Source organism: Dama dama, chromosome 20, assembly GCF_033118175.1.
Source record: "Dama dama isolate Ldn47 chromosome 20, ASM3311817v1, whole genome shotgun sequence".
Taxonomy (NCBI): domain Eukaryota; kingdom Metazoa; phylum Chordata; class Mammalia; order Artiodactyla; family Cervidae; genus Dama; species Dama dama.
Genome location: NC_083700.1, coordinates 92451624 through 92464366, shown reverse-complemented (window position 1 = coordinate 92464366; position 12743 = coordinate 92451624). Strand labels below are relative to the sequence as shown.

Sequence of the window (12743 nt, the reverse complement as noted above, 5' to 3'; positions counted from 1 at the left end):
TGCAGCACAGCCAAAAATAAATAACAAATAAAATTTTTAAAAAGATGGAGTGAAAGTGAGGAGAACTTAAGGTTGTAACACAGGATGATCACTTCATTTAGACAGAGAAATAACCTGAGATACAAATCTACATTGAATCACATGAAGTAGTTAATGAATTGGCCAGTTGATCAGAATTTGGAAAACATAAAAAGAAAACTGACTCACACAAGAGTCTGAGGAAGAGGAATAGAAATGGATCATTTAGAGTGGACACAAAATGTGAATATATGTTATTGGGTGACTGCTGTCTATGAAAATTAAAGTAAAAGTCGCTTAGTCATGTCCGACTCTTTGCAACCCCAGATACTAGTCCATGGAACTTTCCAGGCCAGAATACTGGAGTGGGTAGCCATTCCCTTCTCCAAAGGATCTTCCCAACCCAGGGATCGAACCCAGGTCTCCTGCATTGCAGATGGATTCTTTACCAACTGAACCACCAGGGAAGATATCCAGTTTTTTTAAAAAAAGGGGGGACTCTCAACACAGATAAAATGGCATTGTTCTGCTGATGTCAGTGAGCTTTATTCATTTGTACCCCAGAACTATTCAATGCTTTAAGGTACAATCTGGCCATGCCAATAGGAGTAGAGGTTAGGCACAACAACATCAACTTACCCTCACCAAGTCTGAATCTGGCTAGGGAATCTACAGAATGCCTAAACTGCAAACAAGAGACCAATACGGAACCCTCAATACAACCCCATTCCTCAGGGGTCTGGTAATGGATCATTTCTACCATGGAGGGGGCAGTCAGTGATCTGTTCCTATCTAAAAAGAAACTTTTCTGGATACATAGTTGATTCTCTGACAGCAATGCTTCTGCCAGCAGCACCATTCATGGATTTAAGGAATGCCTTATTGATCTATGGTTTTCCATGCAACACTGGTTCTAACCAAGGAGCTCATTTCACAGTAACAGAAGTTCAGCACTGGTATCACTGGCGTATACCATTACCCAGAAACAGCTAGCTTGATTTAACAGTGGAATGGTTGAAGATAGTCATGCAGCAGATTGGGTATAGTTTCTGTGTCTGTTGCTCAGTTGTGTCTGACTTTTTGCAACCCTATGGACTGTAGCACACAAGGCTCCTCTGTCCATGGGATTCTCCAGGCAAGAAAACAGGAGTGGGTAGCCATTTCCTTCTCCAGGGGATCTTCCCAACCCAGGGATCAAACCCAGGTCTCCTGCATTGCATGAGGATTCTTTACCACCTTAGCCACCAGCGAAGCAGTCCTCAAAGTTTAAGGGCCCACCTTACAGGATGGTAATACGCTTTAAATCAGTGACCAAAACACAGTGAGATGTCTCACTGCCAGGGAAAAAAATGCGTATGGGAATTAAGTGGTGGTATTAACTTATTATGCTAATAACCGAATTTTTGCTTCCTGCAACTTTGGGATCTGGTGCTTCAGAGATCACGGGATATAATGTTTCCACAGTATTCCTACTGTGTTAGAGTTTAAGAATGCACTTGGCCATGTTATACTCCTCAAGCTACCGAAACAGCCAACAAAGGAGGAGATACTAGCTGATATCTCCTGATAATCAAGGGAAATAAATCAAGATTGTTGCTACATGCAATGGACTATTTTCTAGGGTATACCCAAAATTAAGAGCTAATGGAAAACTACAACCAATTTTCTTCAAAAGTCCACTGAGGATACTAACTCTTCAAAAATGAATGTTTGAGATGTCCCACCAAATAGAGAACCTTGACTATTTGAGGTACTGACAGAGAAGAGTGGAAGAACAAACCAACCATGGCTATATGACCAGGAAACAGAAACAAGGACAGTAACAACATGTGTGCACACACACAAAATTCTGTTCTTACAGTTTACACACTGATCCTATCAACACTATCCTAGCAGTGACAGCACCATCAATGGCACCCACTTTGTTTCAGTCAATCACTGATATTAGCTTCTATTTTCTTTCAATACTTTGAAACAAACCTCTGCATCCTGTCAGAAATACCAGTATCAGCTGAGCAAGATTTCTTTCTCATGTCTGGTGCTAAAAGTTCCTAGGGTCCTTCCTCTGAGCTCCAAAATTCTGCTAACTTCAACTTCTCCCAAAATCTTTCTTTTTTCCCTCCAATACAAGGAATGACCTTGTGCACTTCAGTGGTCAATAGGGGGTTCTTCTGGGTAGCCTGTCCTAGAGCAAGCTCTCTGGAGTGGGTTCCACAGATCTGCCCCATACAGTCCCAGCTCTGCCCACCCTTCTCAGAGGATGCCACAGCTTTAAGTTTTCTCTGACCCTAAGCTCCCTTCCTCATTCACCAGTAGAACACACCCCATCTGGGCCTAGTGGTGCAGATTTTTCCCTGCACTTGTTACATCCAGATTGTTTTAAGTATCCCTTTTTGGCTCTTTCAACCTACACCACATCTGTGTAACTATGCACTACATGAAAGACCCTCAGATTTGAAATTCCTAGTGTGCTGCTTTTTTCTCTTTACCAAACCCTAACTCAAGGACACAGTTTAATATGTCTAATCCAAGCAGGCTATTTGGTATGTTTGCTGGTCACAAAGGACTTTTTTTTAAAGTGATCACTTTAAAACTTCCTTATTAGCTATAATTTTTCTATTTCAAGATCAACAAAAAACATAATGAATTTACATTAGAGTTTCTTACTAGCAATCAAAAAAAGACAGACAGAGAGGAAAAGAGGTCCAGTTAATGAATGATCTTATCAGTTGTGACTAATGTTCAATAGCATCCAAAGAGTGCAAAGGTATCCAAAACTGTTGCCTCAAAAACTATATTTGTAAATTTCATCTATGAAGACTTCAATCCTATAATCTGACCCTCTCACTACTCTAGTTAACCAATAATTTAAAAGAAGAAGAAAAAAAAAAAAAAAAAAAACATACACACACAAACACACTGACTGGTGAGGGAAACTCTATGGAGAAAACTATTTTAGATCTAAACTTCAACTAAAGTGTTGTTTTGATCCTTAGTCAACTTTCCTCTACAAACCACACAGGTCCAAGGAAGACAGTGAACAAAGCAAAGCAAACAGAGACTCTAACCTTGTTATTTCCATTTTGAAAAGTTCACCCCTTGGTAAAACTTCTAGGTACAAGATAAATAAATAAAATGTGCCTTAAAGATAAACGTCTTAAAAAAAAAAAAAAAAAGCCAGATTTTTAAAAAATCTGGCATCAGAAAAGACAATAAATAGAAACTAATTAGCCAAAATGGACACTTTCTAAATCAGAAAACCTCAGCATCTACCTATTCTGAAAGCTATTTATAATAATGCTCAAGATTTGAAAACAAACCTCTCTTCTCTAGGCTTCCTCAATGAATAAACAAAGAAACATACAGTACATACGTCTGGATCACAAAATAAAACAGCTGATAAATACCATTCAATCAATGAGCAAAATTACACAGTATTAATTCAAAAAATTTTTAGAAAACACAACATATACTGGCCAAAAATACAAGTAATTTATTAGTGCATATTTTTAACAATAACTATCTCCAAAAATACTTTTTAAAAAGTGCAGAACAATATCCTGAATAAATAAAATATTTTACCAAGAAGGATTAAATATACATGTATATATTTGATGTTTGTTTATGAATAAATGAATGGTTTAGACTCTGACTGCATTAGTTACAAACTTTATTCAGTTCAGTCGCTAGTTGAGTCCAACTCTTTCCAACCCCATGGACTGCAGCACGCCAGGCTTCCCTGTCCTTCACCAACTCCCGGAGCCTGCTCAAACTCATGTTCATCGAGTCGGTAATGTCATCCAACCATTTCATCTTCTGTCATCTTCTGCCTCCAATCTTTCCCAGGATCAGGGTCCTTTTCAATGAGTCAGTTCTTTGCATCAGGTGGCCAGAGACTGGAGTTTCAGCTTCAGCATCATCCTTCCAACGAATATTCGGGACTGATTTCCTTTAGGATTAACTGGTTTGATCTCCTTGCAGTCCCAGGGAATCTCAGGAGTCTTCTCCAACATCACAGTTCAAAAGCATCCATCTTCAGCGCTCAACTTTCTTTATGGTCCAACTCTCACATCCATACACGACTACTGGAAAAACCATAGCTTTGACTAGACAGCCCTTTGTTGGCAAAGTAATGTCTCTGCTTTTTAAAATGCTGTCTAGGTTGGTCATAGCTTTTCTTCCAAGGAGCAAGCGTTTTTTTAATTTCATGGCTGCAGTCACCATCTGCAGTGACTTTGAAGCCAAAGAAAATAAACTCTGTCACTGTTTCCATTGTTTCCCCATCTGTCTGCCATGAAGTGATGGGACTGGATGCCATGATCTTAGTTTTCTGAATGCTGAGTTTTAAGCCAGCTTTTTCACTCTCCTCTTTCACTTTCATCAAGAGGCTTGTTAGTTCCTCTTCACATTCTGCCATAAGGGTGATGTCATCAGCATATCTGAGGTTATTGATATTTCTCCCAGCAATCTTGATTCCAGCTTCTGCTTCATCCAGCCCAGCATTTCGCATTATGTACTCTGCATATAAGTTAAGCAGGGTGACAATATACAGCCCTGATGTACTCCTTTCCCAATTTGGAACAAGTCCATTGTTGCATGTCTGGTTCTAACTGTTGCTTGGACCAACACACAGATTTCTCAGGAGGCAGGTAAGGTGGTCTGGTATTCCCGTCTCTTGAAAAATTTTCCATAGTTTGTTGTGATCCACACAGTCTAAGGCTTTAGCTTAGTCGATGAAGCAGAAGTAGATGTTTTTCTGAAATTCTCTTGCTTTTTCTATGATCCATTGGATGTTGGCAATTCGATCTCTGGTTCTGCTGCCTTTTCTAAATCCAGCTAGAACACCTGAAGTTCTCAGTTCACATATTGTTAAAGCCTCTCTTGAAGAATATTGAGCATTACTTTGCTAGCATGTGAGATGAATACAATTGCACAGTAGTTTGAACACTCTTTGGCATTACCTTTCTTTGGGATTGGAATGAAAACAGACCTTTTCCAGTCCTGTGGCCACTGCTGAGTTTTCCAAATTTGCTAGCATATTGAGTGCAGCACTTACACAGCATCATCTTTTAGGATATGAAATAGCTTAGCTGGAATTCCATCACCTCCACTAGTTTTGTTCGTAGTGATGCTTTCTAAGGTCCACTTGACTTTTCACTCCAGGATGTCTGGCTCTAGATGAGTGATCACACCATCATGGTTATCTGGGTCATTGAGATCTTTTTTATATAGTTCTTCTGTGTATTCTTGCTACCTCTTTACATGAGTTCAAAAGTAGAAATTTTCTTTTTTTTAATGTACCCGTAAGTTAAAGACAAACTTTTTTTTAATGCTTAAGGTATTATGTTAGGTAGTTGACATAGTTTTCTTTATTAATGCCCATTAAAACCCTTAAGAACAAAATGCTCATATATCATAGATGAGGAAACTCAAGATTAGAAAATTTATAGATTCACCAAATGCCACAAATGTAATAGTTGGTAAGGTCTGGATTTTCTCATTCTAAAACCATGCTCTTTCCTGTATACCATTCTGTCCTCTTGAAGTTATTAATGTAGTCATAACTTTTAAGACTTTTTTTCCCTTGGGATAAAGAAGGTAAAATTTAATGCATATATATAGCATCTTTCTTCTACAGCTTTGTTTTTACAGTTATTATTTTAGTTGTAAGCAAGCATATCCTGTATTAGCAATGTATTTTTATTGTTGTTATTATTGTTAAATAAGCCTTGGAGGATAAGGCAGAAGACTTGCTTATGTTCCTGACTCCATCAGCATCATGCTGTATTATCTAGTCAAATCACTCATGCCTTATTCTCTCTCCTTTAAAGTGAGAGATAATAATACTGCATTTACTTGCTTACAACTGAAATAGTGAGTGTAAAAACAAAGCTCTAGAAGAAAGATGCTATATACATGCATTAAATTTTAACTTCTTTACCCCAAGGAAAAAATTCTTAAAAGTTATGACATGACTAGATTACAGACCTTCAAGAGGCCAGATAGGTATAAAATAAAGAGCATGGTTTTTAAAATGAGAAAATCCAGACCTCACCACCTACTACATTTGTGGCCTTCAGTGAACCTATAAATTTTCTAATCTTGAGTTTCCTCATCTATGAAATATGAGCATTTACTTCTTAAGGGTTTTAATAGGCATTAATAAAGAAAATCATATCAATTACATAGCAAAATACCTTAAGCATAAAAAAAAAATTTCTTTGCCTTGAACTTACGGATACATAAAAAAAAAATTCCCACTTTTAAACAAATGTGAACATCTGATTTCAAGAAAAACTATAAAGTACAGAGATCAGGGTCTTTTCCCCAAAATAATTTACATATTTAAAAAAAAACCCTCTTCTTGGTAGCTCTTTTCTCTGTTGAGGTATAAACTGACAAATTGAGGTAGTTGTTTTCACAGACTATCGTCAATTTATTACAAAATTCAAACACATAAAACAAAGATTCTTTTAAACTGCCTACATATACCATATTCCTATCATCGTATCTTACACTTTCAGTGTTAAATCCATGAGAAAGTACAAAGAGCTCTCTTTCGTTTCCTCTGGTCACAGACACACAAGAAGAATTTTCAGTTCTGTCAAATCCACAGTGATTTGAAAACTAAAGAACAAAGTTAGGAAGGAAAATAGTTGAAAACTATTACTTTCTTCTGTGGACATATGATTCATTCCCTTAACAAGCAAACAAATCAAAATAAAACCCACTCTGATGAAAGTTAAACCCCAAATATTATAGTAACTTTATTAGAAATCAATTCAGTACTGAATTTCTAGCTATAAATATATATTAAGCAAAAAGTATCTTCTGTGACAGGAAGTTGGGATGTTTCCAGGGATGAGGGAATTTCTACAGTTCACCTCTAGCAAATACTATTAATTATAAGATATATCCAATATGTACTCAGAACCTAGCAGCTGAATCCACAAGGGTTTAGCAAGCAAAAATTTTGGCACAAAAAGTGACATAACATTTACTCAAGAATAAAACTGGAGCCATATTTAGCAGTCTAAAACTTTCTAAACCAAGGGGAAAAAATAATCTTGAAGGAAGCTCTTGTAATCATCTGGTTTGCTTTCTAGACAAGGGTTTCAATAGAATCGTATGCTTGTGAACTAAAAAAAAAACAAAAACAAAAAACTGAACAAACCAACAAACAAAAATTTGGTACAGACTGTGGAAATCAGTCACATTTACTCTGGATGAAATTCTGATAGTCTTCCAAAAAAAAGAGAGAGTGGGGAATAGGTCTGTTTATCACTGCTTTGACCTAAAAACCATTCATCACAAAGGGTGGTACAGGTATCAAACAGAATTTTTCTTCCTTTTAAATATACACAGCTTCCTATAAAGTACAGCACATTCTGCAGTTCATGGTGAATTTTTTGATATTTTTGCAACAGCACTTTTCTTCCTCTCCAAAACAACCTCATTCCTAGTCTGCTGTTTCTGTTTGCCTCATCTGCACTTAGCAGATCATGCTTCAGTGACTTAGAAATCCCAGCCACCAAAATTCAAGCCAAAGTTTGAACTGCAAGGAGAGAGGAGGGGTAGGGGGAATCAAGTAATTAAACTATACTTGGAAGGGAGAATCGTTTACCTCCTATGACTTTATAATGTGCTCTCTTAATCCACAACCAATCTCCAATTTTAAGAAAAGAAAGTTATAAATTTATTTTTAGTTTAAGGAATTATTTTGTAACTACTATAGTTCTCTTGGCATCATCTTCCAATTTTACCTTTTGGCAATGACACAAAACCACGAAGACTATTCCACATGTTTTACAGTGGATACTTCAGGCAAAATAGTTCAAAGCTCTGGGAAGTTTCATTATTAAGGACTTACTCAAATTGTTGCGAATTAACAAAAATTTAATTTAGAAACCAAAGAGAAGGGGAAAAAAAAAGAATTAGTAAGGTTGGAGATAAGCCTGTATAGTTAAATGATAACCATGCCCTAGAGTTACTGAGCCATGTCTGATTTTCTCACTACTAACAGCTTGAAGGATTCAATGCCTTTCATCTTATGAATTAGAAGATGACCTTGAAAAGTTTTCCTAAAAATAAAATCATCTTTAAAATTGGTATCACTTGAAATAACATTACACAGTTAAACACTAGAGACTTTCAGAAATTAATATAACTAATCAAATGTCTGAAAGAAGAACAATTGTATCAATAACTTTAAACACCAAAGATCAAATGCTCTATGAAAAAGTGAAACAAAAAAAAATTAACCACTGTCTCTTTTTTCTTTAAATTCTCATCATCTTATAACATACCTTTGCAGAATGCCGTTTTCCTGGGGTATTACACCATTAATAGCTGCCTGTAAACAAAAAACAGAGAAGACATTTAAGGAAATAGAAAAATGCTCAGGGGTGGAGTGTAATGGGGTGGAAAACATTATAAAGAAAAATAAGTATACTTTGAAATTTTAAACAAAATACTAGGTGTTTCCTCAGTGATAAAAAAATTTTCTATTTAATATTTTTTATACATCTCTATAATAAAACTGTATTTTAGAGAATTTTTTTAAATGCATTTGGCATATAATATTCCCAAATCTTGAGTCTTAAAAGCTTAATTCCACAGTCCTCATTCAGGCAAAACACCCACAAAATGAAGGATGTTTAAGGATGTTAGAACAAGTAAAATCAGTACCTTAAAGTTATCTCTCAATATTATTTCCTTCCTCAGATTGAGAGGAGAAAGATACAGAATCACAAATGAAAACTGCCAAGAATTTTTAAATTTGCTCAGGAATTAAAATTCATTGTGTTGTTACAGTCATTATTCCTAAAGAAAAGAACAATCAGGAAAAAAAAATGTAGGGGCATAAGGTGTCTAATAAACACACCACAATTGTACCAGGTTACAGAAGGAGCAGGAGCATCACTGGGGAAGTCTCCTTACAGAAAACATTTCTGAAATTGGTCTCTAAGCTAACAAGTCACCAGTTACTTAAGATATAGAACAAATGTGACATGATATAGACATTTTTAAAGACTACTAAGCAAACAGGTTGTTACATCCTGGATTGTGGGCAGATCATTACAGGGTAATAAAGAAGATTCTCTGAAGGTTTACAAAATTATACCATTGAATAGAAGCAATGTAGAGTATAAGACACTTGCTATGAATTTTCAAAGTTTTAATGCTTCACAGGCAAAATTCAAAGAAATCCACATATTAATATAGATAGTGGAACCCTGACAACTCTGAAGGCTCATAAATCCTTTGAGTCAAGCAAACCCTAAAATCAGTTCTGAAAGCCACAAATTCAATAGAAGCATCTCTTCCTGGTGCCAGGTCAATTATCCCTTTTCTGTTGACAGCAATGGTTCCACATACAAATATCTTCTTTGTTAAAAAACAGAAAATGGTAAAAGAATGTTCTCTGATGTTGGAAAAGAAACAAAATACCAGAGTTTGGAAAGATTTTGTTCAAATTTTCACTAGAGAATGCCAAGGTATAATGGAAAGAACACTAAGGATTTATAAAGTCCAAAGTTTGAATCTAGATTCCCCCACTTATTGCTTTGATGACCTTAGTATATATTCTCCATTCACTGAACTTCCTTGAGCCACAGTTTCCTCACCTGTATGAGTAAACACTACATCTTCAGTCAAAGTGGACTTGCCTTTTTGTTCCTTAAAGGCATCAAGTTTTTATATCTTGGGGCCTTTTAAGATACTGTATCTACTTGGAATGCCCTTTTCCCTATTGCCTGTCTGGCTGAATCTTAATTAATCATCCTGGCTTCTAGCATGGAAAAAATTCCATTCAACAATTAATTTTACCATGAAAAGTTCTGGTAATATCCAAAAGGAGACAAAAAGTAATTTTAAAATTACCTCTCTTTAAATTAAAAATCAGAGCTAGATTAAGAAAAACATCTGTTTAAAGGCAAATGAACCTCTGGAAATATTTTAATTCCCTCCCTCTCCTTCTTCTTTGGTGAAGAGAAGTCAGACAAACAGAATCCTGGGGAATTCATATATGTAAGAAAAAGAGAAGAGAAAGCTAAAACCAAAACCAAAACAATAAAAATGGAAGGGTTAGAAAAGAGGGGAAAGAGTAGGTATATGTCATAGAGAGGGCAACAAAGATACAATAAAGAGGGATTAGACAAAATAAAAAAATATGAAGTCAGTCTAATATACTGAGGCCTAATAAGAGACTGTTAGACATATGTGAAAACAGTTTTGGTAAAAACTGTATTATAAAGGCTAAGAAATATATAGGAAATAAGAAAGTATAACTGATCTTGAAACAGCACAAAAAGTAAAAATATAGGACCTGCAAGAAGAATGGCTACAATAAAATTTTGTGTTTAAAAAAAAAAAAAAAGGAATAGTGATTTATTGAGTTCAAAGAGAATTCGTTAGAAAAGGGAACAGTAAAGAATGAAGAAATAAAGAGTAAAATTAAAAGTTCAGTTCAACAAACTTAACAAATGCCTATTCATTTCCAGGCACTATGCTAAGCTATGGGAATGCCTGGGATCTATCTAGGGCTCAGGAGAGCACAGATAGAAAGGATACCTTTAGGAAAGAGACTAGATTTAGAAAAACCTACATTAGAGACTGGGCTTCCTTAGTGATCTTCATCAGACTGCAATATATTTCAAAAACAGCACCTTGCCTTGATCTAGGTTTTGGTAGTTTGAAAATCCATTTTGGTATAACTATTATTGCTTTTATGCCATTATGTCAATGACATTTTTAATCCACTAATTTACCACAATTAGAATCCAGCTTCTAAATTCTCTTTAGCAAAACTTGATGACACTTGAAACATCATTTCTCAGAGTCCACTGGAAGATAGGTGAGGTTATGTTTTAAGTATAATGGAAGTCAAGGTCAGAGGTGGCTGTAAGAAATATTCTTATCTTCAGCTTTAACAGATGGAGAAAATGATGACAGTCATGGTGGGCCTTAGACCTTTTTGGGGATGGGAAACAGCAAAATTCCTGTAGATAGTTTTACATTGGCAGATATGAAAGAAAAACGAGCCACTGGTAAACTGAAGGATTATAAAACTATGGCATCCAATAAATAAATAAATTTACAGCATCTAATGCAAATCATCCCCTACACATACAGTAAATCTTGGCTTTGGGTTTCTTTATATTTAAGAAAATGCTAATAAGATTTCTTCAGAGGGGAGGGAGATGATATTATCCAAAAACTTCAACTTCTGAGTAAAAGAGATGCAGCAATAATAAAGGTAGCTAACATTATGTATTAACAGTTCTTACTAGGTGTTATGCACTCTCTAGGTGCTTTACTTTGTGTGTGTGTGTGTGCGCGCGTGTGTGCGTGTGCGCGCGTGAGTGTGTGTGCGCGCGCGCGGCTCAGTCATGTCTGACTCTTTACAACCCCGTGGACTACAGCCTACCAGGCTCCTCTGTCCAGGGAATTTTCCAAGCAAGAATACTAGAGTGGGTTGCCATTTCCTACAACCCTCATTTCTTGTATCTCCTGCATTGGCAGGCTCAAACTAAATCATTCAACTTTCATATTACTCCCTCATTTTACAAATGAGGATACCAAGAAAACACAGTAGAAAATGATAGGCAAAAGATGAAAGAAAAAAATGATGAATATAGAATTTTTAAAAAATGTTTGCTCTTTGAAAGACACCATTAAGAAAATTGAAAAGGTAAACCACAGACTGGGAAAAGTATTTGCTACATATATATGTCTGAGAAGGGATTTATACTCAGAATATTAAAAAAAAATTCTTATGACTCAAAAATGACAAATAATAAGATCTGAACAGAAAAGTCTCAAAAAAAGATGTATGAACAGCCAATAAGCACATAAAAAGCTGTTCAAATTAAACAGTCATCAGAGAAAGGTAAATTAAAACCATGGTAAATGACCACCACATACCTATTAAAATGGCTAAAATTAAATCAGATGATACAAGTTTGGACAATAATGTTGAACAATAGGAAGTCCCATATATTGTATAATCACTTCCAAAATTGTTTTGTACATAAAGGTAATAAACATATATGCTAGCAATATTACTCTTAAGTATTTACCTAAAAGAAATAAAAACATATTCCCCAAACAAAACAAAAACTTGCATACTATAATATTCATAGCAGCTTTAATCACAATTCCCAATAAATGGAAGTAGCCCAAATGCCCAACAATAGGCAAATGTTGCTCGGGGTATAACACATTGTCTGCATACAATGGAATACTACCCAGCAATTAAAAAAAAAAAGAACATACTCCAAATACTTTCAACTATACAGGTACATCTCAAAAACATGATGCTAAATGAAATCAGACACACACAAGAAAATACTACATGATTTCGTGTATATGAAATTCTAGGAAAAACTAACTTAATCTCTAGTAAAAGAAGGCAGATCATGGGTTGCCCAGGGTGGATGGGGAATGACACAGCATTAACAATAGAACAATTAAGGGATAATGACTTTAGTGGTGGTCGTAATATAGATTCATACAAAACTCATCGAATTGTACATTTAAAATGGGTCCATTTTACCATCAATAAACTTAATTTTTGAAAAAGAACAACAAAGAAATCTGCTTCAAACACACTAAAATGGGTGAAATTAAAAAGACTGACGTCACCAAATGGTGGTAAGGATTTGAAGCACAGGAACTCACACGCTGCTGATGGCACAACTACTTTGGAAACAGTTTGACAGTTT

The 12743-nt window shown here is 35.6% G+C and overlaps 1 protein-coding gene across 3 annotated transcripts in view; it reads right to left on the bottom strand.

Annotated features, from left to right (window-relative positions):
- Positions 1-12743, bottom strand: part of FAF1 (Fas associated factor 1) — a 494313-nt gene that overhangs the window by 342801 nt on the left and 138769 nt on the right. For all 3 annotated transcript variants that reach the window (XM_061121934.1, XM_061121932.1, XM_061121933.1), the window contains exon 3: positions 8325-8371. Coding sequence is in view for 2 of the 3 variants with exons in the window: in XM_061121932.1 (XP_060977915.1) it covers positions 8325-8371 (47 nt within the window). In the remaining variant the exon portion in view is untranslated. The remainder of the gene's footprint in view (positions 1-8324; positions 8372-12743) is intronic.